Raw genomic sequence first — 27,966 nt, 5'->3', positions numbered from 1 at the left:
TAAACATCTTATTTGGGACCGTAGTATGATAAAAAACTCAAAGTCAGATCTATGCCATTCTGATGTTCCAGCATGATTTGTCTAAACATTGCATTTGGGACTGTGCAATAAGGTAAGGAATGTCATATTATTCTGTTTTTTAGCATACTGTAATTCACTTTGTCTTCTCGATACAAACTTTCACGATCTGAAAAAATCTCGGAACTAAATGTTCACGGTGAACGAATTATATGTTATTGTCACTATGACAAATGATTCGTTATCGGTAATGATAAGTTCATGTTACAGTCATCACCATGAAAACCGTGAACATTGAAAAAATCAGGAATTACAGTAATTTGTGTCTAAATATTCTATACTGAGTTGTACATGCAAAAAAGGCATGGGACAAACATAATGCACAATAATGCACAGTTAAACATAAAATGTATACACATGTAGTTACCCGAACCATTGCCAATAAATATCATGGACACGATGGTAAGGTGCCCATTGTTACACCCAACTCACAAGTCAGGTGACGAGAGTCCGGAGCTGTCACGGCGCCGTTTCTGGGACTTCTTGTCCTTCAGCGTGTTGCGGTCAGTCTTCTGGCGCCGCTTGGTGCTGCGGACTTTGGACTTGTCGCTCGGCTGTTTGAAGGTCACGGTATCTGATGTGGACTTCCCCACTCTTGTGGTGCCAAACTGCAGCTGGTGTGCATGATGGAGAGAACAAACTGTTAGAGGACTGGAGAGTAGCTGCTACAGTTTCAGCCATTCTGTCTCTGGGAAGGAAGTTATACTAGACAATCACTCATTACTCCCTCTGTCATACAACAAGAAACATTATGTCTTTCTTTCCAAGGCTCTTACAAAGTTTACTACTCACAGCAGTTAGAAACATTTTCTATGTAAATACAACACTCACTTGGGGCAACGTTGTTCCCATGTCCTCATCTGGGACGTTGGTTTGGGCAGCAGCAGACATGACACCTTTCCCATCTCCTATGGAAGGGAGGCTGACACCTGTAGAAAACAGGATAGATGGGAGATTAAGTCATGGGAGTGCAAAGTGAATACTGGATCAGATGTTAGTGCTTGGGTAGTATGTGGCTACACAGTCTACCATTTTGCTCATGCCAACTCTAAATCCTATAGCAAGGCATTAGGGAAAAGCATGACAACTGTACAAGCTTCATCTCTACAACATTTTAAGAAATTGAAATAAGACTGCAGCTGTCACAATATCTGGGAAAGGCTGGGCATCTTCTTTTCAACAGTGACTGAACCTCCACTACAAAACTCATCAGGTGTATGAAGTTTGGTACAAAACTCACCAGGTGTATGAAGTTTGGTTCCCTACAGTACAAAACTCACCAGGTGTATGAAGTTTGGCCCCTACACTACAAAACTTACCAGGTGTATGAAGTTTAGTCCCTACAGTACAAAACTCACCAGGTGTTTGAAGTTTGGTCCCTACACTACAAAACTCACCAGGTGTATGAAGTTTGGTCCCTTTGGTCCCTACACTACAAAACTCACCAGGTGTTTGTAGTTTGTTCCCTACACTACAAAACTCACCAGGTGTATGAAGTTTGGTCCCTACAGTACAAAACTCACCAGGTGTTTGAAGTTTGGTCCCTACAGTACAAAACTCACCAGGTGTATGAAGTTTGGTCCCTACACTACAAAACTCACCAGGTGTATGAAGTTTGGCCCCTACAGTACAAAACTTACCAGGTGTATGAAGTTTAGTCCCTACAGTACAAAACTCACCAGGTGTATGAAGTTTGGTCCCTACAGTACAAAACTCACCTGGTGTTTGAAGTTTGGTCCCTACAGTACAAAACTCACCTGGTGTTTGAAGTTTGGTCCCTACAGTACAAAACTCACCAGGTGTTTGAAGTTTGGCCCCTACAGTACAAAACTTACCAGGTGTATGAAGTTTAGTCCCTACAGTACAAAACTCACCAGGTGTATGAAGTTTGGTCCCTACACTACAAAACTCACCAGGTGTATGAAGTTTGGTCCCTTTGGTCCCTACACTACAAAACTCACCAGGTGTTTGTAGTTTGTTCCCTACAGTACAAAACTCACCAGGTGTATGAAGTTTGGTCCCTACAGTACAAAACTCACCAGGTGTATGAAGTTTGGTCCCTACAGTACAAAACTCACCAGGTGTATGAAGTTTGGCCCCTACACTACAAAACTTAGGCCACACCAATTTAATTTCTTGGTTCACGGATTTTTTCATAAAAAATATGGAGCGAGAGGGCGAAATAAAAATAAAAATCGTAAAATGGTTGGGATAAAGGTAACGGCTAATCCAAAACATAAAGAAAAAAAGTTTTCAGCTTGAAAAAAGTACAAAAACACTATTTTTGTACAGTAACAGCACCTGTACCCACACTTTAAGGAGCTTATAATATAGAGGCCAATTTGCTACACCAGAAAGTTGGTGAATGGTTTCATTAATGGTGAAAATTTGCTGAGGGGTAATTTTTATTTTTATTTTTTTTCACAAAAAATAGGAGCGAGCGAATCCGTGAACCAAGAAATTAAATCGGTGTGGCCTTACCAGGTGTATGAAGTTTAGTCCCTACAGTACAAAACTCACCAGGTGTTTGAAGTTTGGTCCCTACACTACAAAACTCACCAGGTGTATGAAGTTTGGTCCCTACAGTACAGACTCACCAGGTGTATGAAGTTTGGTCCCTACACTACAAAACTCACCAGGTGTTTGTAGTTTGTTCCCTACAGTACAAAACTCACCAGGTGTTTGAAGTTTGGTCCCTACACTACAAAACTCACCAGGTGTATGAAGTTTGGTCCCTACAGTACAAAACTCACCAGGTGTATGAAGTTTGGCCCCTACAGTACAAAACTTACCAGGTGTATGAAGTTTAGTCCCTACAGTACAAAACTCACCAGGTGTATGAAGTTTGGTCCCTACACTACAAAACTTACCAGGTGTATGAAGTTTAGTCCCTACAGTACAAAACTCACCAGGTGTATGAAGTTTGGTCCCTACAGTGCAAAACTCACCTGGTGTATGAAGTTTGGTCCCTACAGTACAAAACTCACCAGGTGTATGAAGTTTGGTCCCTACAGTACAAAACTCACCAGGTGTATGAAGTTTGGCCCCTACAGTACAAAACTTACCAGGTGTATGAAGTTTAGTCCCTACAGTACAAAACTCACCAGGTGTATGAAGTTTGGTCCCTACAGTGCAAAAACTCACTGGTGTATGAAGTTTGGTCCCTACAGTGCAAAACTCACCTGGTGTATGAAGTTTGGTCCCTACAGTACAAAACTCACCAGGTGTATGAAGTTTGGTCCCTACAGTACAAAACTCACCAGGTGTATGAAGTTTGGTCCCTACAGTACAAAACTCACCAGGTGTATGAAGTTTGGTCCCTACAGTACAAAACTCACCAGGTGTATGAAGTTTGGTCCCTACACTACAAAACTTACCAGGTGTATGAAGTTTGGTCCCTACAGTACAAAACTCACCTGGTGTATGAAGTTTGGTCCCTACACTACAAAACTCACCAGGTGTATGAAGTTTGGTCCCTACACTACAAAACTCACCAGGTGTATGAAGTTTGGTCCCTACAGTACAAAACTCACCAGGTGTATGAAGTTGGGTCCCTACAGTACAAAACTTACCAGGTGTATGAAGTTTAGTCCCTACAGTACAAAACTCACCAGGTGTATGAACTTTGGTCCCTACAGTGCAAAACTCACCTGGTGTATGAAGTTTGGTCCCTACAGTACAAAACTCACCAGGTGTATGAAGTTTGGTCCCTACAGTACAAAACTCACCAGGTGTATGAAGTTTGGTCCCTACAGTACAAAACTCACCAGGTGTATGAAGTTTGGTCCCTACAGTACAAAACTCACCAGGTGTATGAAGTTTGGTCCCTACACTACAAAACTCACCAGGTGTTTGAAGTTTGGTCCCTACAGTACAAAACTCACCAGGTGTATGAAGTTTGGTCCCTACAGTACAAAACTCACCAGGTGTTTGAAGTTTGCTCCCCTGCAGAGTCAGTCCAGGATCAGCAGTCAGGCTAGGTAAGACCAGCCTCTCCTTTCTTCCCTGGTGCCTCTTGTTGGTTGTTTTGCCCTGGATGTTTGTCTTCCTGTGCAGACTGTCTTCATCCCTGCTCTTGCCTGACTCCATCATCTCCTCCAGCCCAACTTTTCTGATGTGGTACATCCAATCTTTGGTTGTATCTGTAATGGGTGTGCTGTCCTGTCTGCTGAGTTGTCCAGACTGCGGGGATGTGCTGTACCGGCTCTGACCTTGGCCATCCTCCTCCACGTCAAGGTCATGCATCACACAGTCCATCGTGGGTGTGTTGTCCACTCTGCTGAGGTGTCCAGACTGTCGGGACATCTTGTGAAACTTCTGTACTCCATCGTCCTCCTCCCAGTCAGGAGTATAGACTCCATTATCTTTTCCCCTCTCCATCGTGGCTGTGTTACTCACCCTGCTCAGGTGTCCACACTGTGATGATGTGTTACTCTGCACCTGGCCTTCCTCCTCCCAGTCAGGAGTATATAAATACACTTCAAAATCTTGTCCCCTCTCCATTGTGGGTGTGTTACTCGCCCTGCTTTGGTGTCCAGACTTGTTAAATCTGCTCTGTGTTCGACCTTCCTCCTCCCAATCAGGGGTATACACCTCATGAGACGTCACACTCATCTTGTCTTGACCAATACTTGCTTGGTTGTTTGGTGGCATCTTGGCACAACATTTCATCTTCTTCTTCTTTGCTTTCTGGTAAGATCTGAATTCTTGGACTATTTCATCCATCAACTTGCAGTCATCATATTCTGCTGGTGTTGGGCTTCTCTCCTCATGATGTCCGAGTGAGAATACTTGCTGCTCTTTGACAGTCTTCCTGGAGGTGGGAGGTTTAGCTGCGTTGCGAGCTTTTCTTGTGTTTGTTTTGTCAACTCCCATGGAATCTTGTACCTTCTTAATAGTCTCCTTCTTTCTCTTGTAGCGCTCCTTCTCTGTCATGTTCTCATTCTCCAGAGAGTCCATCATCATGGAGACGGGAGCTGGGGTCTTATTACGTCTGGGGGGTCTCCTTGGTCGTGGTTTGCCCTCTCCCATGCAGTCCTGTTTTTGCTGAATGTTTGTGAGCCTTTCAGCGTATTCTTCAAACACCTTTGAATTTTCATCTGGGTGTGTGGGAGTCTTAGAATATCTGTGCCAAGAGAAAAATAAAGGACTATTACTACAAGACATATTTGACTTCTGATGAACAGATACTGATAAAAACCCTTTTTACGTAGGACATATGTACATGGAACTTGATACATTTTTTTTAATACCTGTTGACTGCTGTGAATCCACCCTGAGGAGCTGGCTGTCTCTTGTTAAGGTTAGTGACCAGGTGTTTTGGTCGGCGGTACCTCGACTCAGGTAGAGGCTGCTTTGGTGGTGAAGGCAGCGGGATAGGAGACAGAGGGGGTGCGTCCAGGAGAGTGGATGGTGGGACGGCTTCAGGGGTGGGGGCGTGGCGACGTCCACGGATGATAGCATTTGAGTACTTCTGTTGCCGCAGGGCTGGGCTATCCTTCTTAGAGTTGCTCATATTGATTTCTGTTTAGCTACAGTACTGATAGAGGAAAGGAAACAAAATGTCAGGATTTGCTGAAGAAATCCTGTGTGATTTTGGAGAGCTGTCTGCTTAACAATAATCATGGTGTGATGAGGGTTGTTCAAAAAGTAATGCCACCACTTTTATAGTAGGCTCATTTTTTTCATAGAATGACTGGAAATTTGGAACAAAGTTGAAGGCATATGTCTTCTTGAGATCGATCAATTGATCAATTTGTTGGTTTTTATGAGTGACTGAGTTGCGTTCAAGATGGCAGCACCCTTGGATGGTTCTCAGGAGATCAATTCCTCTGAATCTGACCCTTTTAAAACTATTGCAGGATGCAAAATTTCCCCTGTATAATAACAAATATCTCAATAGATTACATGCCAAAATTCATGTCTGAACTCTCAATGGTTCACCTTTTGCAGCCACTAGAATGGAGCAAGTTGCTATATTACAGACAGTTTGATTGATAGCCAAATACGTAATTTGTTGACTTAAGTTTTTTTAGACTGCTTTTCTACTAGCTAAAAGATACGAAACTTGGCACAGTTATCAAAACTTTTTCAAGACCAAGAAGTGGACTAAGTTTGATACCTCTCAGTTAAAAAAAACTGGGTTACAGAAACTTTAAGCAGCCCACCCCTAATCCACAAACCCTCATACCTTTAATACTTCACCCGAGGAACAAAAAAAAAGAATAAATAATTGGATATAAAAAATGAAAATAGGCATGAGGCTTATAGAGAAATGCAACTTGATACAAATGTATATGTGCAGTTTGTTTCGTATAATAGCTACTGGTGAGTCTGGGACATCGTCAATTGCACGTTAATTGAACCTCTAATATCTTCCGACAGGATAACAAGGGTGTGGTCATCTTGAACTCAACTCAGTCACTCATAAAAAACCTGAACAACAAATTGAGATATCTCAATCTCAAGAAGACATATGCCTTTACCTTTGCGCCAAATTTCAACTCTTTTGATGAAAAAATGAGCCTGCGATAAAACCGGGAAGCATTCCTTTTTGAACTCCCCTCTAACATGCAGCAAACAACTTTAGAAATGTTTCTTTATTATTGTTAATATATGAAACATAGATATAAAAGTAAAGAATCTATCACTAATCAGGGATTCAAAACTAATGTGGAGGGGTTTTCATCAACCAGTTATGCTATAGCAAAATAACTGAATTTAAAGATGTTTTTCTATGCATAGTTTATATAAGTCCCATTTATTCGACCGTTCACAAAAGGGCGGAAGACTCTATCTTTGATGTTTTAGAGCAAGATTTAGCACTGTTTTCCTCCAAAGGTTACGTCATTATGGGGGGAGACTTTAACAGCAGGCTAGGTTCCTTAACAGACTTTAACGAAGATGACCCCTTAGATTCAGATCTCGAGCCCGAAATACTTAGTAATATTAACATTCCTAGAAACTTTTCAGATAAAAATCCTGCAAATGCTTTCGGCAGAAGCCTGATAGATTTGTGCACACAATCTGATGTACGTATATTGAACGGGAGGATACTGGGAGACTTGAGTGGTAGATTCACGTGCTACCAGCCGAATGGATGCAGCACAGTGGACTACGTCATCTCAAGCAGTACTCTGTTCCATTATATCAATACCTTCAAAGTGCATCCGTTAACAGATTTCTCAGATCACTGTATGATCTCCCTGAATATTAGTTCATCGTCAAGCTCTCCCGAAAGTACAAAAAAGGCAACATCAAATTTGCGTCTTTTCCCAGATAAATTTGTTTGGGGTCCTGACTCCAACGAAAAATTTGTAGAGGCCCTAAGTTGCCCGATAATCCATAGAAAATTAGCAGATTTCATGGCGTTAAATGAAAACATTACTTCAACTAAAGCCGACATTGAACAAAACGTGCGAAAACTTCAAGAAATATTAATAACAGCGGGAAGAATGTCTCTACAAGTAAAATGCAAGAAGAAACCAAGGCAATCTAAAAGAAACAAAAGCTGGTTTGACAAATCTTGCTTTGAGGCGCGAAACGAGCTGCGAAATTTAAGATACCTACTCATGCGTAACCCTAAGAACCCAGTCATAAGAGGCAGCTATTTCCGGAAAAAGAAAGAATTTAACAAACTTACTCGAAGACGTAAGAGGGAACATGAAAATAATTGTTTAATGCAATTACAAAAACTACAGGACAACAACCCAACAGCGTTTTGGAATCTACTTAAAAAACTAAAGAATGACAAATCAACGAACCAAGAAAATATACCAACAGACACCTGGGTTGAACACTTTAAATCTCTACACAGCAGGTCTAGATTAGAAAAACAGGTCTTTGATTCCAAATTCGAAAAAGTTTTATTAAACAAATTAAAAGTTCTACAAAAATATGATTCAAATGAAGGGCCCTTAGATTACCAAATTACGGAATATGAAATTGGTAAAGCCATTCAAGCACTCAAAACCAAAAAGGCAGGCGGGGAAGACATGATAATTAATGAAATGTTAAAAGGGGGGAAAACACTTCTATTACGTCCTCTTACAAAACTGTTCAATAACGTTCTCGAAACAGGAATCTTCCCACAAGACTGGTCCAGCAGCTACATAGTTCCAATACACAAGTCAGGTAGAAAAGATGATCCAAACAATTATCGGGGTATTGCAATTTCTAGCTGTCTGGGAAAATTATTTAGTTCAATTCTAAACAAAAGACTTACTACTTTCATGGAAGATAACGAAATTTTAAAACCCAACCAAACAGGATTCAGAAAAAAATACAGAACAGCAGATAATATCTTTATATTGAAAACCCTTATCTCCAAGTACACACAGTCCGGAAAACGCCTCTTCGCTTGTTTTATTGATCTTTCGAAGGCTTTCGATTCAGTTTGGCACCAGGGTCTTCTATTCAAACTTCTATCCAATGACATCTCGGGGAAATTCTTTCATATCATCAAAAGTTTATATAGTAACTCAGAAGCCTGTGTAAAAACTAGTATAGGTCTGAGTGAAAATTTCCCTGTAGAGATTGGCGTGAGACAGGGATGTGTTTTAAGCCCCTCGCTATTTAATCTGTACGTTAGTGATTTAGTTAACGATCTCAATACAGCAGACCTAGATACCCCTCTACTTCATTCATCCAAAATATCAAGTTTATTTTATGCCGATGACGTTGTCATGTTGTCAACAAGTCAACGTGGCCTACAGAACGCAATCAATGTTCTCGGCCTTTACTGCAATAAATGGAAACTAACAGTTAACTTAAAGAAAACGAAAATCATTGTTTTCAATCGTAAGGGACGATTGTTATCAAACTATAAATTTTGCTTATTCGACAAAGACATAGAAGTGGTATCCTCGTACTGCTATTTAGGCGTAGTATTTACGGCGGGGTGTAAATTCAACACAGCAATGAAAACCCTCCAAAAGAAGGCAGTAAGGGCGCTATTTAGCATAAGAACAACTCTTGGAGGAAACAATGCTTCAGTACCACTGCAATGTAAGTTATTTGACGCTTGTATTGTGCCAATATTATTGTATGGTGCAGAAGTGTGGAGCAATGCTAGTTTAAACGACAGTTCTCCATTAGAGCAAGCGCATCTAAAGTTCTGTAAAGTTGTCTTAGGTGTAAGAAGAAATGCCAGTAATCTCGCTACTAGAGCGGAGCTAGGAAGATTCCCTCTATGGATCGAGGCTCTCAGTAGACTATTTTCTTATTATTATAGATTAACTAGAGAAGTACCGACAAATAGCATACAATATGAAGCATTTCTTGTACAACAAGACCTACACGGACGCAATATACCATGCTGGCTATCTAATGTAAGTAAGATTTTGGAGGAGTCGGGTTATGCATACCTATTGTTAAACAACGGTCGAGATATACCATCAATTCAGTCGGAGGTGAAGCAAAGACTGAAGGACATTTACCTTCAAACCTTTCACTCAGGGCTGAACTCCAGTGGTAGGACCGGAAACCAAGGAAACAAACTAAGAACATATAGAAAAATCAAACATACCTACGAAAGAGAACAGTACCTTAATATTCAGAATTTCAACCATCGCCGAGCCATGGCTAGATTAAGAATCAGTGACCATCCCCTACAAATTGAAGTGGGAAGATACAACCAGACTCCTCCGAATAATAGACTCTGTACACTTTGTAACTCCAACCGTATAGAGAATGAAGTCCATTTTATATTAGAGTGTCCTTTATACACTGACATGCGCAAGTCTTTTATCAGTGCTCTGAATGTAGTAGATACACGATGTAAAGAGTTAACCAACGACAACCTGTTTGTACATATAATGACAACCACAGATACCTTTGTACAACACAAACTCTGTGAGTTCGTATACACATGTTTTAAGAAAAGGGAAGAGTCATGTAAACGTTAGATATAGTGATAGCTTAGTTGCAGATGTATTGTTTATTCAATTGTAATACTACATGTTATAGTACTTAGTCTTTATAATTAGTATCCCATCATGGGATTTGCTGCATTTAGCCCACATGGGCAGGAACATGCAAATAAAGATCATCATCATCATATATTTATGGACATTACTCCTTAAGGATTTATTCCTTACATTCCGGTTCAAACTTTCTTACAAAAATCTGCGACATTCAAAAACTACGTAACGTTACACATGACAGTTTAGATAACAGCAAAATGTTACCACATCATTTGATGAAGATGTAACGTACCTAGCACACTTAGGTTTTAGCAGAATAACTCAGTCATGGGGGATAACCTTACTATCAACAATTTCAAATAGCATCAAGGAATACACATTCAAAGTTTGCCCATAACTATTGTTAAAAAGAGTTTTATACAGCTTCTAAATTCTCAACCGTTTCTCCCGCCCAGCTGCCTGTGGGAGGGGGGCGACTGTAACACGTCCTGGTCAATCCAGTTGTCGTCTCCGGACCAGAATCGCGCCGTGAACAAAGCGCCAGTGTTTATAGCGACAGGTGTTGGACTTAATAAACTTCTTGTGGCGTTTTATACCGGTAAACTGTTGAAATATGGCCCCAATCATTAAAACCTTACACCTCATGATATCGCCCTCTAACTCCAAAGCAGTTAATATGAAATTTAACGTTACTTACCTTTCTCTTATCTTCTTGAAACTTGAATAAAATCCAATGTAAACTTGTAAAAGAACGACGAACATAGTCTTAAGTCTGTGATAAACAATAAAAAGTTCTCTGTGTCAGAGTCTTTGGTCCTTAAGTGCCCCTGAAGGCACCCAGGCCCGGCGGTATCGTTACTTTTCTCTAACCCATCTTGCTCGGATGGACCGCCGTGTGGAAACGGTACTTAGAACTCAGACTTCCCAGGGGACTTTGGGATGGAACGCCCCTTGCGGAGACTACGGGTGCTGCAGGATGGCGTCAGGGCAATCCTCCAGATGTTCTCAGGTGATGGGCAAGTTTTCAGCTGCCTCTAACTTCTTGGTTTCGGTGTTTACGACATGGTCATTTTCACTCAGGGTGCAGGCACGACTGGTGAACGATTTCCCGGACTGTGTGACTCTAACACACGCGCTGTTCAAAACGGGGAATGATTTAATCAGCAGAGATGTGCGCACACATCTGCTCGTGTCAGAGGTTGCAGGGGTCTGTTGACGTTACCAAGGTGTTCGATTATGGTCGTCAGGGCTTCGCGCTTGACATTAATATTGTTCCAGAACTGACGTAATAAAGATTTGTTAGGGGTGTGCCATGAAGGTTGAAGGGATTATTGCAGGATTAATTATCTGGATAGTCTTTAACGAAAAGAAAATACATCCTTATGTTACAGAAATGCCATACTTTAACTAATTTATGACAGCAAGTTGTCAAAGAAATTGCGGAAAATATTACGATTTGATCAGTTTGTATGGTTGCCATCACCCCTATTCTAATCGCAGTCTTCTTTTCTTCTACGGTGAATTTTCGGCGCAAGAGCAACACAAATTTATTGCAATTGTGCCTACGCCTGTTTTGAACCTTTGACATCCGTCTCTTACAAAACGCACATACCGTTTGTAGTTTGAACTTAATTTACTGTACGACATACATGTATGCCTGGAGAGGTACCCACATATTTTTATGTAGTCGTATGAATTCTTGCATTCTTAGTGTATAACATGTGTATGTCGATAACGTCAAAAATGTTAACTGTTGAAGATATGCAAATAACAACAGTTCTTTTCATTGATTCCCATACAGCTTTAAGCCTTTAGTACCTGAAGTACAGTAATAGAGATATGCATGTGTCCATGCCTGGAGAAGAAGACACGTGTTATGTAATGATTTTAAAAACTGTGAAAAGGAATGAGTAGAATTGGACTCGTTGTTGAACTACGCAACCCGAAACCGCTTTTATGAAGCTGAGGCTTGATTCGAGAAACTGACTGTTTCGTTTCACTTGCTGGTGGTTTAACCGTTCACTTGACATGGTTGATAAATGTGTAGACTGGTTTATTTCCACAATAGAATTGATACAGTTGCGTGGATTCAAAGGCTGTTTTTCAGCCTATCCGCTGAATTGTGAAGCTTTACTATTACAGGAGTCTTCATTATTTATTGTTATACAACTTTGAAAATACACGTCATCAATACATAACATGTACACTCAAGATTTGTTTTATTCGAAACAATATTCATCTGAGTTTTAAACTATCTTGATAGAAATTAACTTTGGCAGTTCATAGCAACAAATATGAAATAGCCACTAGAAGGACCAAGTCCCTGAATTATCAACGGCTGCCCAAACACTTCTGGTAAAGCAAAATGTAAACACAATTCAACCGTTAAGCGTACAGCAGTTATGTAAATTCAATTTAATCGTGAAGTTACATTATCTAGTTAGAAATTAACGTGGCGATTCGATACCAACATATGAAAATATCCAATAAAAGGTACAAAATATTGTTGTACCCGCCAATACACATTCTTGGTTACAGAAAATTTTCAAACACATTTCCAATTTTTACAGTGCATTCACAATTGTCAACATTGAGGGGACTGCCTCGTCCCATTTGGTAGTTGGTAGTGTCGGCGTTGGTAGAGGGGCATTATTTGTTGATTTGCTGACAGCAATGGCAAAGTCATGACAGAGGTTACTAATAAAAGTCTGCGTTCTGACAGTTGTTGAAATTCTTTTTCTTCCTAAAAGAACACATACTAGCATTTTCAACATTTTCCATTACCTTTCCAACGTTTAGCAGCATGATCAAAGTCAAGGGAGTGTCAGGTTACGAACTTTGCCCCTTACAGGTGTGGCTCTAGTTTCGGTCGTTAAACATGGCGCACGCTTTGATAAAAGAGATCAGTGACGACTTCCTGACGTGTCAGATCTGTCTAGACACCTTCAGAAAGCCGAAGATTCTCGACTGTGTGCACTCCTTCTGTGAGGACTGTCTGAAGGAGTACGTGAAGCCAGGTGAGACGACAGTGAAGTGTCCCACCTGCCAGCGTGAGACGGCGCTGAAACAAAATGGCGTCTCTGGACTCAAAGACAACTTTTTCATTCTCAACTTGGTAGAAACAATTGGAGCGCGCAAGAAAGTTCAACACTCTGTGGATAAGATACCGTGTGACAGTTGTGCGGGCACGGAAGCCGTTGTGTCGAGGTGTTTAACATGTAATGACTTTCTCTGTGAATCGTGTGTGGCGATACACCGTACTCTCCGAGCGTTCAAAGGTCACCTTGTTGTGACGCTTGATGAATTACGGACTGGCAAGTATGACGGAGAAGCGGACAAAACGGAGCCGACTTGTGACATTCATGCCGGGGAGAAGATGCGATTCTACTGTAAAACAGACGGTATTCCAGTCTGTCGGGACTGTACCGTTCTAGATCACCCCAAACCTGAACATGATGTAGTAAATCTCACAGACGTAGCCGAAGTACTGGGAGCCTCCTGCCAGAGTATGATTACTGAACTACAGCAAGCCTTGGACAGCACAGAAAACGATATAAAGGCTGTGGATAGATCCATCGTGGACATTCAAACTAATGACAGAAAGATGGAGGAACTTGTTGATGAACGAGTCAGCCATCTTGTCACGCTTATCAAGACGCTTGGGGAGCAATGCAAGGAGAAGGTTGAGGCTACATGTAGGCAGGACGTGAAGCAGCTATATGGAGAGAAAGAGAGGCTGGAGTTGAAGAAGGTTCGCCTGGCAAGTACGCAGGAGTTAACACAGACTCTTCTGTCTCGAGGCACGGATATTGAGGTGGCGAGTGCATTCAGACAAATCAGTCAGTGTAGGGATGAACTTTGCACAGCCACAGGTCCAGAAAGGACCGCAGAACAAGTACTCCATGCAACTACGGAAAAAGGTGAAGGCTGCGATGTGCTTCAGGGCAGGGAGGAATGGAAAACGCTTCTCGCCATCTCAGGTAGTTAATTAGCATATTATTTGCTTACCTACATGAGCGATACATGTTGTGAACGGATGCAATATAATGCAACACGCAGAATCTACAGCGTTTAACGAAACATTTATACGAAAGCAACAAACAACCCATAACGTTACAACGCCCTGAATTCCATAGGCTATATGTCAATAGCAATACCGTACTATTCTTATACTGAGAAGAACTTGGCAAAATTCATCTTTTCTTGACTTGTTTTTTTTTTCATTGTTTCCATTAGACATGGTTACTCGCCCGACCGTATCACTACCGAACGCTGCACCGCGGCCGCACCTACATAAAGGTCAGCTTCAACACATCGATGATGGGCTGGATGGCGGTCAAGTACATGACAGCCATCACAAGGAAGTGAATCGTGCCTCTCAGACTACCTTGGACGATCCCATCAAGATTGTCATGGATCCGGATATCATGTCCTATATGAAGCAAGTTAATGGGTTGGAGGTGCTCGACATCATTCTGAAGAACAAATCGTTGATCGTCATAAACTATGTTAACGGACAAACAGAAGTGGAGTTCTTTGGCAGCGACGCAGCAGGCAGTGACCCCAACAATGCTTTAGAAGACTTCACAACACTCTACCAGAAAATTCACCACGGTATCGTGTGCAAGACGCTTAAGCTACGGTCCAAGCACATTCCACCAGATGACGTCTCCAAAGCTGTCGCCAAAATCACGGAAGACCTCCCTCGAGTGATGCTGAAGACTACTGCGGACAAAGACGTGATGTTCTACGGAACAGATAGGGAGGTCCAGGAGGCGAAGACGGCGATGTGTGAGCATCTCGGCATAGCTGAGCGAGGTCGAAGGAGGAGAGGCATGGATGGAGCAGCAGGAATGCCTGGTGCTAGTAGTCGAGGCGGGACTGGGACTGTACGCTTCACAGAATGGTTCAATCACACAACAAAGGAGGGGATACAGATCGTCGTCGCCCATGGTGACATCACACAACAGTCGGTGGATGTCATCGCTAACAACGCGAACGAGCACCTCAGTCACGGGAGTGGCGTAGCCGGAGCGATCTCCAGGGCAGGCGGCCCGTCTGTCCAACAGGAGAGCAGTTACCATGTCAAGACCTACGGACGTGTTCGGGTCACAGAGACGGCAGTGACAGGAGGAGGGCAGCTTCCCTGTAAAAACATCATTCATGCCGTGGGACCGAGATGGACACATGGTCGCGAGGATGCAAACGTACGGGAGTTGCAGCAGACTTGCTACAACATTCTGAACGAAGCATCTGCAACACTGAAGGCGCAGTCGGTGGCTATTCCGGCCATAAGCTCTGGTGAGAATAATTTCATATTGATAACAGTTGTATGACTTGTATGTCCGATTCGAATGTATAAAATCAGTTTTTGTGTGTGCAATACTGACCATTATCCATCTCCACGGTATATACCGTATATAATAAAGCTCATTGTTGCATATTTGACTTCTCAATTTTCCTGTAGGAATCTTTGGCATGCCAAAGCAGAAGTGCGCAGAGTCACTACTCTCCGGGTTGGTCCAGTTCCTCCAGAGGGCAAACTCTCCTTCCTGCACACTAAGAAGGATCATCTTCATCGACATGGACCAAGCAACAGTCAAGGTACTAGCAGATACCTTTCAGCTCTCAACTAGCGCCTTAACAAGTACAACAGACTCTGTCAGCCAGCCACCGCCAGACCAGTTTTCTCAAACAGAGTCACGTAAGTCACACACAGACCAAGGAGACAAAGGTTCGACATCAGGTGGAGATGATGCCACGGGAGACTGTCCCATGTGCATGTCAGGCATTACTGATCCCAAGTCTCTCCCATGTAAACACACATTCTGTAGAGTTTGCATAGATACAGCTCTGTCCTACAAGTCCCAGTGCCCCATGTGTAACACCATTGTTGGAGAACTGAAAGGAAACCAGCCCCAAGGACGCATGAACTGGTACACAACCAAGGGAACACGACTCGCTGGGTACGAGAACTGTGGCGCCATCGTCATCAACTACCACTTTTCGTCAGGGACACAAGGAGTAAGTACTTAAGTATGGTCTCGTCGTATTGTTTGGGGTAGAAATAAGACACAACATTTTTCTTGAAACAGTTTTAAGCTTGAATGTTCAATTTTTTTCTTATTTTCCATTCTTATTGTCCTATTCGTATTTCACCTTACAGTCTGACCATCCCAACCCCGGTCGCCGCTACAGCGGTACCTCCTGGTGTGCTTATCTCCCCGACAACGAAGAGGGACGAGAGTTGGTCCAGCTCCTGAAACGTGCCTTTGACAACCGCCTGGTCTTCACCATTGGGACATCCGTCACAACCGGCGCTACAGACACGGTGGTCTGGAACGACATTCACCATAAAATCAATGTCAGCGGGGGAGCCTCCAGGTGTGTATCTGATCCTAATTCATCTGTTGACATTTTTAAGCAAGAAAAGTCTGAATGCTCCGGTAAATGTTAGATGCAAAAAGTAGTTGAACCTTTGGTAGTGGTTCATTATCTATATTGTAGGAACTAGTACCACGACCAGTTCCAATTGAAATCCTTACATTGTTCCTTCTTATATTCCAGCTATGGCTATCCAGACCCGGGATACCTGGCAAGGCTCCGTGAGGAGTTGGCAGCAAAGGGGATCAAATGAAGTACTTTACAACACTATATGTCTTATACCTGGAGTTGTTGATGTATTATTATATTTGTAAAATGATTTCTATAACGTGAATTTGCTTTTACGAAAGCAGTATGTAATTGGAAGCGGAGGAATTGGAGCGTGCGGAGTGTGAAGCATACAACCACCACAAAAAGGCACATGATACATGAAACATCACAAGCAAATGCCATGGCAACTCAATGTGTTGAATAAGATATGAAAATATCCTAGCAAAGGACAGCTAGCTGTTCTTAGTCGACATGATGCATTACTTTATCAACTGTCGAAATTACTACAACTAAAAAAATCCGGTGAGGCGACAAAAGTCCCTAATTGTAATGGAAAGACGCTTGACTTATTGTGTACGCAAACAGATAACTATTTAGCTTTTTTAAGGCATAAACCCCTTTGAAGAATTTCCCTGGAGTTAATAGGTATTTTAGTATTGATGCGACAATATATTGATCTATTATAAAGGAGACTGTATGGGACTATGATGTCATTGGTTGATAGAACCATTTTCCTCATTTGTTGCATGTATAAGATTGTTGTATTGACGATGACTTCGTATGGTAAGTTATTACGAACTCGATTCGTAATTATTTCATCTAGCATCTTTAAGTCTGTGATGACACAGGTGCGAACAATTTGTTGTTAATACTTACATCATTGATATATAAACATTTCGGTAGTTTGAAGGTGTAAATTAAAGGTCAGTAAAGTATACTTGGCTGCGTTGCAGATATAACGGTGCGACTCTCAATGAGACATGTCAGTTACGCAGTTTACACCAAGAGTCGGTTATATTGAGAGTCGCAAATAACTCAACCTTGACAATTAAGACGGATCTGCTTACGTTGTAGGTGAGCCATGTAACGTAACACGACTTGAAATGTGATCCCAATTTAAATAGCTGCTGACCCTTCTATTTGTTCTTGTTTTGATCATTTAGGTTTAGCTACCTTCGCCAAGAAAAGACGAGCGAATTTTTCAGTATGTCAAAATAGGGCAAAGACTACACGCTGTTAATTAAACGTTTTTCCATTTATGGTCTTTGGTTTGTCGTTTCTGCAAAAGCAGCGTATACAAAAGAGACATGGCAGACAACATTACTTTTGAAAGTAATTCAACATGGAGCCGAGGAGGGTATTTAGCGGGATCTGCATGCACGCTGCATGTTAGACTTACTAACATTTGATGCCTTTGATATCCAAAGGTTTCTATGCAATACCCCTCTGCACCCTGGAAAATTCTTATTCCATGACATTTTCAAGTTCATGAAATGGGCATGGTACAATTCGGCAATTGTTTATGGTGAATATGTTTGAACTTGTACTCATAGAAGAATTCAATATCTTAACAAAATTTAATTTTTATTTTGTCCCTGTTTTGCAAGTATTGCAATGGGTAATCGTGAGTATAGAGTTACCATTTTATGTCATATTGTCATGACCTTAAGCCTCAGGCGATGTCTTTTGGTCTGTTATTTACTCAGCTGAGGGGATAGTGCAGTGATGTTGAGGTGTCATTCTGTACCAAGGACAGGGATACCTCTGACATTGTTGTTCAAATATCATTCAGCACCAAGGACATAGCCTGGGTACCATCCGGGTTGTAGTTCGCTCTGACGTTTATTATACACTGCATACGTCTATCATGCACTATATACATTCGCTTCTCTATTAGCAGAAGCGAACAAAGGAGCAAACTACAACTTGGATGGTACCCAGGCTACCAAAAACAGGGGTTCGATGTTATTCAGCACCAAGGACAGGGACACCGGTCTTGTTGGTGTGTCGTGGGGACAGGGGCATCCGTGACAGTGTTGTTAATGCATTATTCAGTGCTAAGGACAGGGGCAGCGGTCTTGTTGGTGTGTCGTGTGGGGACAGGGGCATCAGTTACAGTGTTGTTAAAGTGTTATTCAGCACCAAGGACAGAGGTAGCGGTCTTGTTGGTGCGTCATTCAGGGACACGAGCACCAGTGACAGTGTTGTTGATGTGTTATTCAGCATTTAGGGCTGGGATACCTGTCTGGTTTGTGTGTCAAGACGGGACAGGGCCACCAGTCTTGTTGGTTTATTATGTAGGGACAGGAGCACCGTTTTATTGATGTACTTGTCAGCACCAGGGACAGAGGCAACAGTTTTACATACTTTAGGTCCAATAGAAGACAGAGAGAGACTGAGCCAGAATACATGTATTCACTTAGTTGTATTTATTGGCAATGTACTGCAGATACGTTAACTGGTACAGATAGCATGTACCACATGTCACACTCATATCAACATGTACAGACAGCATATTTACAAAGTTCATGTCAACATGTACAAATAGCATATTTACAAAACACATGTCAACATGTACAAATAGCATATTTACAAAACACATGTCAACATGTACAAATAGCATATTTACACAACACATGTTAACTTGTACAGATAGCATATTTACACATATCATGTTGACATGTAAAAATAGCATATTTACACAACACATGTCAACATGTACAAATAGCATATTTACACAACACATGTCAACATGTATAGATAGCATATTTACACAACACATGTCAACATGTACAAATAGTAATTTACACAACGCATGTCAACATGTATAGATAGCATATTTACACAACTTCAGAATACACAATAGAGACAGCACAGATATTATATATGACATAGTTATCAAGTAGAATTTCAGAGTCCAACCTGCTATAATGGAGCCGTATGAGAAAAATAATTTTCTAGTGAACAAAAATGAAAATTCCTATGAATATTGTGACAATGCATGTTTTTTAAGTGTGCAGTCTTTGTTAAAGTCATATTTCTTGGTTATATTAGTCCTTTTAGTTTTCATAGATAATCCTTTGGATTGAGACAGCTGACAAAATTAAGAACATTACACTTACATTATCAAGTTCGAATAATCAAAAATGCCACAAATAATGAAATTACCTACTAAGTCCACCACATTACACTCACATGCACACATAGGTGTATAAACTACACTTGTTAAATTGTAACAGGACCTACAGGTATTGGACGAATCCCACAGTAATATAACAGGAAGTGGACAAGTCTTCAGACTTGTACAGGAACTGGACACTCCCACCTCCACAAGTACTACTGGAGACCACCTCATGTGTAAGTTTCTCCACACACCAGTCCTACTCAGTGTTACATGATACAGTCTGTCATAGATGGCTCACATGAGATGATCCCACTCAAACTACACCAGACCACACAGTACAGTTCCACCACAGCTGGGTTAGTTCCAGTTCAGTACAAGACCCCCTCACACAGACAGGAGGCACAAGTCCCTGACAGACTAGTCCACCCTCCCACCACTGCAACAACCTGACATGGTTGTGGGGTGAAGTGAGGATGGGGCCCGACATCCCGATTGGCAGACCGGGTGCAGGGCAGCCATCTCTCACTGCACGGCGCAAACATATCAGATCGATGGTGCAGTGGGAGAGGTTGGACAGTCTGTAAGAGACGAGAGCCTCCTATCTGTGGAGTTGGTCCTGACGTCCCCTTCCCCACCCCAACTGTGCGTGCAACACCTGTAGGTTTTGTTGCAGTATTGATCACATGTAGAACAATAATTATGACTCACATATACCTGATGCTGAACGATAAGGTGGGGATATTAAAATCGGATTCTGTTTTCTAGCATAATTTGTCTAAACATCTTATTTGGGACTGTATGATAAAAACCTCAAAGTCAGATCTATGCCATTTTGATGTTCCAGCATGATTTGTCTAAACATTGCATCTGGGACTGTGCAATAAGGTAAGGAATGTCATATTATTCTGTTTTTTAGCATACTGTAATTCACTTTGTCTTCTCGATACAAACTTTGACGGTCTGAGAAAATCTAACTTGTTCTCGGAACTAAATGTTCACGGTGAACGAATTATATGTTATCGGTAATGATAAGTTCATGTTACAGTCATCACCATGAAAACCGTGAACATTGAAAAAATCAGGAATTACAGTAATTTGTGTCTAAACATTCTATACTGAGTTGTACATGCAAAAAAGGCATGGGACAAACATAATGCACAATAATGCACAGTTAAACATAAAATGTATACACATGTAGTTACATGAACCATTGCCAATAAATATCATGGACACAATGGTAAGGTGCCCACTGTTGCACCCAACTCACAAGTCAGGTGACGAGATGCTGGAGCTGTCACGGCGCCGTTTCTGGGACTTCTTGTCCTTCAGCGTGTTGCGGTCAGTCTTCTGGCGCCGCTTGGTGCTGCGGACTTTGGACTTGTCGCTCGGCTGTTTGAAGGTCACGGTATCTGATGTGGACTTCCCCACTCTTGTGGTGCCAAACTGCAGCTGGTATGCATGATAGAGAGAACAAACTGTTAGAGGACTGGAGAGTAGCTGCTACAGTTTCAGCCATTCTGTCTCTGGGAGGGAAGTTTCACTAGACAATCACTCATTACTCCCTCTGTCATACAACAATACACATTATGTCTTTCTTTCCAAGGTTGTTACAACGTTTACTGCTAAAGCAGTTAGAAACATTGTCAATGTAAATACAACACTCACTTGGGGCAACGTTGTTCCCATGTCCTCATCTGGGACGTTGGTTTGGGCAGCAGCAGACATGACACCTTTCCCATCTCCTATGGAAGGGAGGCTGACACCTGTAGAAAACAGGATAGATGGGAGATTAACTCATGGGAGTGCAAAGTGAATACTGGATCAGATGTAAGTGCTTGGGTAGTATGTGGCTACACAGTCTACCATTTTGCTCATGCCAACTCTAAATCCAATTGCAAGGCATTAGGGAAAAGCATGACAATTGTACAAGCTTCATCTCTACAACATTTATGAAAATGAAATAAGACTACAGCTGTCACAACATCTGGGAAAGGCTGGGCATCTTCTTTTCAACAGTGACTGAACCTCCACTACAAAACTCATCAGGTGTATGAAGTTTGGTACAAAACTCACCAGGTGTATGAAGTTTGGTTCCCTACAGTACAAAACTCACCAGGTGTTTGAAGTTTGGTCCCTACAGTACAAAACTCACCAGGTGTTTGAAGTTTGGTCCCTACAGTACAAAACTCACCTGGTGTATGAAGTTTGGTCCCTACAGTACAAAACTCACCTGGTGTATGAAGTTTGGTCCCTACAGTACAAAACTCACCAGGTGTATGAAGTTTGGTCCCTACAGTACAAAACTCACCAGGTGTTTGAAGTTTGGTCCCTACAGTACAAAACTCACCAGGTGTTTGAAGTTTGGTCCCTACAGTACAAAACTTACCAGGTGTATGAAGTTTGGCCCCTACAGTACAAAACTCACCAGGTGTTTGAAGTTTGCTCCCTACAGTACAAAACTCACCAGGTGTTTGAAGTTTGCTCCCTACAGTACAAAACTCACCAGGTGTTTGAAGTTTGCTCCCCTGCAGAGTCAGTCCAGGATCAGCAGTCAGGCTAGGTAAGACCAGCCTCTCCTTTCTTGCCTGGTGCGTCTTGTTGGTCGTTTTGCCATGGATGTTTGTCTTCCTGTGTAGACTGTCTTCATCCCTGCTCTTGCCTGACTCCATCATCTCCTCCAGCCCAACTTTTCTGATGTGGTACATCCAATCTTTGGTTGTATCTGTAATGGGTGTGCTGTCCTCTCTGCTGAGGTGTCCAGACTGCGGGGACGTGCTGTACAGGCTCTGAACTTGACCGTCCTCCTCCAAGTCAAGGTCATGCATCACACAGTCCATCGTGGGTGTGTTGTCCACTCTGCTGAGGTGTCCAGACTGTCGGGACGTCTTGTGAAACTTCTGTACTCCATCGTCCTCCTCCCAGTCAGGAGTGTAGACTCCATCATCTTTTCCCCTCTCCATCGTGGCTGTGTTACTCACCCTGCTCAGGTGTCCACACTGTGATGATGTGTTACTCTGCACCTGGCCTTCCTCCTCCCAGTCAGGAGTATATAAATACACTTCAAAATCTTTTCCCCTCTCCATTGTGGATGTATTGCTTATCATGCTGAGGCGTCCAGACTGTGATGTCTTGTTCAATCTGCTCTGTGCTCGACCTTCCTCCTCCCAGTCAGGGGTATACACCTCATGAGACGTCACACTCATCTTGTCTTGACCAACATTTGCTTGGTTGTTTGGTGACATCTTGACACAAGTTTTTCCCTTCTTAGTCTTGATGGACTTGGGTTTTGTGTGTAGATCTCCTTCCATCATCTTCTCGGCCATCCTGCCAACATTCCTCCCGTCTTCTCCCCTGTTTTTTGTGGGTGTGAGAGCTCTGGTTTTCTGGTAAGATCTGAATTCTTGGACTATTTCATCCATCAACTTGCAGTCATCATATTCTGCTGGTGTTGGGCTTCTCTCCTCATGATGTCCGAGTGAGAATACTTGCTGCTCTTCGACAGTCTTCCTGGAGGTGGGAGGTTTAGCTGCGTTGCGAGCTTTTCTTGTGTTTGTTTTGTCAACTCCCATGGAATCTTGTACCTTTTTAATAGTCTCCTTCTTTCTCTTGTAGAGCTCGTTCTCTGACATGTTTTCATTTTCCAGAGAGTCCATCATCATGGAGACGGGAGCTGGGGTCTTATTACGTCTGGGGGGTCTCCTTGGTCGTGGTTTGCCCTCTCCCATGCAGTCCTGTTTTTGCTGAATGTTTGTGAGCCTTTCAGCGTATTCTTCAAACACCTTTGAATTTTCATCTGGGTGTGTGGGAGTCTTAGAATATCTGTGCCAAGAGAAAAATAAAGGACTATTACTACAAGACATATTTGACTTCTGATGAACAGATACTGATAAAAACCCTTTTTACGAAGGACATATGTACATGGAACTTGATACATTTTTTTTAATACCTGTTGACTGCTGTGAATCCACCCTGAGGAACTGGCTGTCTCTTGTTCAGGTTGGTGACCAGGTGTTTTGGTCGGCGGTACCTCGACTCAGGTAGAGGCTGCTTTGGTGGTGAAGGCAGCGGGACAGGAGACAGAGGGGGTGCGTCCAGGAGAGTGGATGGTGGGACGGCTTCAGGGGTGGGGGCGTGGCGACGTCCACGGATGATAGTATTTGAGTACTTCTGTTGCCGCAGGGCTGGGCTATCCTTCTTAGAGTTGCTCATATTGCTTTCTGTTTAGCTACAGTACTGATAGAGGAAAGGAAACAAAATGTCAGGATTTGCTGAAGAAATCCTGTGTGATTTTGGAGAGCTGTCTGCTTAACAATAATCATTGTGTGATGAGGGTTGTTCAAAAAGTAATGCCACCACTTTTATAGTAGGCTCATTTTTTTCATAGAATGACTGGAAATTTGGAACAAAGTTGAAGGCATATGTCTTCTTGAGATCGATCAATTGATCAATTTGTTGGTTTTTATGAGTGACTGAGTTGCGTTCAAGATGGCAGCACCCTTGAATGGTTGTCAGGAGATCAATTCCTCTGAATCTGACCCTTTTAAAACTATTGCAGGATGCAAAATTTCACCTGTATAATAACAAATATCTCAATAGATTACATGCCAAAATTCATGTCTGAACTCTCAATGGTTCACCTTTTGCAGCCACTAGAATGGAGCAAGTTGCTATATTACAGACAGTTTGATTGATAGCCAAATACGTAATTTGTTGACTTAAGTTTTTTTAGACTGCTTTTCTACTAGCTAAAAGATACGAAACTTGGCACAGTTATCAAAACTTTTTCAAGACCAAGAAGTGGACTAAGTTTGATACCTCTCAGTTAATAAAACTGGGTTACAGAAACTTTAAGCAGCCCACCCCTAATCCACAAACCCTCATACCTTTAATACTTCACCCGAGGAACAAAAAAAAAGAATAAATGATTGGATATAAAAAATGAAAATAGGCATGTAGCTTATAGAGAAATTCAACTTGATACAAATGTATATGTGCAGTTTGTTTCGTATAATAGCTACTGGTGAGTCTGGGACATCGTCAATTGCACGTTAATTGAACCTCTAATATCTTCCGACAGGATAACAAGGGTGTGGTCATCTTGAACTCAACTCAGTCACTCATAAAAAACCTGAACAACAAATTGAGATATCTCAATCTCAAGAAAACATTTGCCTTTACCTTCCTTTGTGCCAAATTTCAACTCATTTGAGGAAAAAATGAGCTTGCTATAAACCGGGAGGCATCACTTTTTGAAAGCCCCTCTAACATGCAGCATGCAACTTTAGAAATGTTTCTTTATTATTGTTAATACATGAAACATAGATATAAAAGTAAAGAATCTATCACTAATCAGGGATTCAAAACTGATGTGGAGGTGTTTTCATCGACCAATTATGCTACAGCAAAATCACTGAATTTATATTTTATGCACATTAGTCCTTAAGGATTTGTTCATTACATTCCGTATCAAACTTTCTCACAAAAGTGTGCGACATTCAAAAACTACGTAACGTTAACGGGGGGGATCCAATGTCCGGTTACTGTTCTAAGTGAATGCGCATGGCTTTTGTCATCGTACATTTTACTGAGGACCCATCAAAAATAAGTCAAGATCTTGTTAACAACCATATAACTGTGATTGAAGCTGTGCAGACATACATTTCATTTAACGGCAGCAACTACCGAACTGTAGTTTGATAGCGCGCGAAACTATTGGCAGGTTTTGACTTGCGTTTCAGTGGAACGTTCTAACACAAAAAGGGGGTCCAAACTCCGATAAGTTCACAACCAAGTTATCTCTGTATATTTTTAAGCGTCCTATGGATGCGAAATAACACTTAACTTCTGCAATACTATTTTCTTGTCACAAATATATGCAATATTTTGAATTACGCTGCATATTTTAATACGTTTAGTTAAAAGGTTTACCTCTCACGGCGAAACCAACCTGTCGCCAAAAATGAAAATGGCGGCACATTTGTTTACGTCTGCCTATGATTACACTTTTTCACTTTCGGCTTCTTAATTTCCCGCTTCAACCTCGTTTTTAACAGCAGAAATGACTACAGGATTTCTTTAGTCGGTAGGGATCGATTTTCTTGAATGATCGGTACTCTACTGACGAGTTGACTAACTCCATCGTGTTGAGCGTCGCTCGGCTTCCTTCATAGGTGATTGGCAAAGATGGCGGGGGCGACAGGTCGTGAACATGCGGCATAATTTAGCTCCGATTATCCAACTATAAAAGACACGGCATAGCTGTGCTTCTTTAGGAAGTCGTATAGATATCCTTCGCATCTGTGGTGGTATCTTTTCACATTTCGTATTTGACGATGAATAATTTAAGAGTTTCCCGGGCCATGTTCTCGATAAGTTTGCTCGTCAGCATGCACGGAAGGCGTCAAACATATGTATTTTTTTCAATCGTTATCTGTTGGGGATTACCAACTTGGACACATACTCTGACTTTTCAGATATTTACAACAAGGTTTAGTCCATAAGAAGTTGTACTTATCATGTGCAGACACTTATGCATATCTCCGCAAAAATGATTTTAAAATCCTACCGGAGTTTGGACCCCTAACGGACTTTGGACCCCTCCCGTTCATGTAGATAACAGCAAAATGTTACCACATCATTAAATACATAAAGATGTACCTAGCACACTTAGGTTTTAGCAGGATAACTCAGTCATGGGGCTAACCTTACTATCAACAAATCCGAATAACATCAAGGAATACACATTCAAAGTTGCAAGGCTACGAAAGTCACGGGTTCCTCACTGGGCGTCCAGTGACGAACGTATATTCAAATGGCGTCGGCACTGGATGCCCAGTGACGAAGAAAGTTCGTCACTGGTTTTCCAGTGATGAATTGCTTTGTTCCAGTGATGAAGCTCTCTCGGCACTGGAATTCCAGTGATGAATCTTGACTCGTCACTCGGTTTCCAGTGATGAACTCCGCTCGTCACTCGGGACCCAGTGATGAACTCCGCTCGTCACTCGGGGCCCAGTGATGAACGTCATTCGTCACTGGAAACCGAGTGCGGAACCACCGAGGTCACCGGTTACTCACTGGGTTTTCCAGTGATGAGTGACTCTTCGGCACTGGACACCGAGTGATGAAATTATTTCGGCACTGGGCTTCCAGTGACCACGTTCTATTAGCACTAGAACGTTCCAATGCTGACTTCGATATGCAACAAAAACACCCTAATTCACATGTCGCCATAGCGGCGTGTTACTGTTAGATTTGGTCCGGGAGTGTGGGGACTTGCAGAGGTGACGCTAGTATAACTTTAAGTGCTAACTTTCAAATCCCCTCAACTGAAACGATGATTCCTTTTCCTTCAGTAAACTGAATATTTGTCGTCACTGGTTTACCAGCTGAAGTTTCCTCATCACTGGAAAACTAGTGACGATAAATATACCCCACTGGTAAGCCAGTGACGACGCGACTTCATCACTGGATACCGAGTGATGAGAAATTTACCCGTGACTTCGGTAGTTTTGCTTCAAAGTTTGCCCTTAACTAGAGTTGAAAAGAGTTTTATACAGCTTCTAAATTCTGAAACGTTTTTCCCGCCCAGCTGCCTGTGGGAGGGGGGCGGCTGAAACACGTCCTGGTCAATCCAGTTGTCGCCTCCGGACCAGAAGCGCGCCGTGAACAAAGCGCTACAATTTATAGCGACATGTGTTGGGCTTCATAAACTTCTTGTGGCGTTTTATACCGGTAAACTGTTGAAATATGACCCCTTACACCTCATGATCGCGCTTTCTAACTCCAAAGCAGTTAATATGATATTTAACGTTACTTACCTTTCTCTTGTCTTGTTGAAACTTGAATAAAACTCACGTTAACTTGTAAAAGAACGACGAACATAGTCTTAAGTTAAAGTCTGTGATAAACAATAAAAAGTTCTCAGTGCCAGAGTCTTTGGTCCTTAAGTGCCCCTGAAGGCACCCAGGCCCGGCGGTATCGTGACTTTTCTCTAACCCATCTTGCTCAGCTGGACAGCAGTGTGGAAACGGAGATAGAACTCAGACTTCCCAGGGGACTTTGGGATGGAACGCCCCTTGCGGAGACTACGGGTGCTGCAGGATGGCGTCAGGGGAGTCCTCCAAATGTTCTCAGGTGATGGGCAAGTTTTCAGCTGCCCCTAACTTCTTCGCTTCGGTGTTTACGGTGAGGTCATTGTCACTCAGGGTGCAGGCACGACTGGTGAACGATTTCCCGGACTGTGTGGCTCTAACACACGCGCTGTTCAAAACGGGAAGTCACTAATCAGCAGAGATGTGCGCACACGTCTGCTCGTGTCGGAGGTTGCAGGGGTCTGTTGACGTTACCAAGGTGTTCGATTATGGTTGTCAGGGCTCCGCGTTTGAAATTGTTCCAGAATTGACGTAA

At 42.2% G+C, this 27,966-nt stretch overlaps 2 protein-coding genes across 4 annotated transcripts in view; one reads left to right on the top strand and one right to left on the bottom strand.

Annotated features, from left to right (window-relative positions):
• Window positions 1-201: 201 nt before the first annotated feature.
• Window positions 202-27,966, bottom strand: LOC118414193. Of its 3 annotated transcripts, XM_035818061.1 has the most exons (6): window positions 27,378-27,966; window positions 23,507-23,793; window positions 22,954-23,379; window positions 3,963-4,777; window positions 910-1,007; window positions 202-692 (listed from the first exon to the last, which is right to left on the bottom strand). In XM_035818061.1, exons 2-6 carry the CDS (start codon window positions 23,767-23,769, stop codon window positions 507-509), a joined length of 1,788 nt encoding a protein of 595 aa, XP_035673954.1. In that variant the 5' UTR covers window positions 23,770-23,793; window positions 27,378-27,966; the 3' UTR covers window positions 202-506. The 3 variants fall into 3 exon arrangements, with proteins under 3 accessions (XP_035673954.1, XP_035673953.1, XP_035673952.1); XM_035818060.1 differs by lacking the exons at window positions 22,954-23,379; window positions 23,507-23,793 and adding an exon at window positions 5,331-5,617 and having other exon boundaries at window positions 3,963-5,203; window positions 27,378-27,958; XM_035818059.1 differs by lacking the exons at window positions 22,954-23,379; window positions 23,507-23,793; window positions 27,378-27,966 and adding exons at window positions 5,331-5,617; window positions 10,699-11,226 and having other exon boundaries at window positions 3,963-5,203.
• LOC118414188 overlaps window positions 12,658-27,966 on the top strand; it is a 33,815-nt gene continuing 18,506 nt past the window's right edge. The window contains exons 1-5 of the mRNA XM_035818051.1: window positions 12,658-13,981; window positions 14,238-15,302; window positions 15,469-16,025; window positions 16,168-16,385; window positions 16,569-17,624. Coding sequence (XP_035673944.1) covers window positions 12,880-13,981; window positions 14,238-15,302; window positions 15,469-16,025; window positions 16,168-16,385; window positions 16,569-16,638 — 3,012 coding nt within the window. The 5' untranslated portion in view covers window positions 12,658-12,879 and the 3' untranslated portion in view covers window positions 16,639-17,624. Of the gene's footprint in view, window positions 13,982-14,237; window positions 15,303-15,468; window positions 16,026-16,167; window positions 16,386-16,568 lie in introns of the transcript that reaches the window.

This window comes from Branchiostoma floridae, chromosome 4, assembly GCF_000003815.2.
Source record: "Branchiostoma floridae strain S238N-H82 chromosome 4, Bfl_VNyyK, whole genome shotgun sequence".
NCBI classification, from domain to species: domain Eukaryota; kingdom Metazoa; phylum Chordata; class Leptocardii; order Amphioxiformes; family Branchiostomatidae; genus Branchiostoma; species Branchiostoma floridae.
This window is presented reverse-complemented; position numbering and strand designations above follow the sequence as displayed.

Coding starts and splice junctions, on each gene's coding strand:
- LOC118414193 (XM_035818061.1), bottom strand. CDS start 23,769: ATGAGCAACTCTAAGAAGGATAGCCCAGCCCTGCGGCAACAGAAGTAC. Junction 4,778..22,953: donor GAAATAGTCCAAGAATTCAG/ATCTTACCAGAA, acceptor CCAAGAATTCAG/ATCTTACCAGAAAGCAAAGA. Junction 693..909: donor TGGGAACAACGTTGCCCCAA/GTGAGTGTTGTA, acceptor CATGCACACCAG/CTGCAGTTTGGCACCACAAG.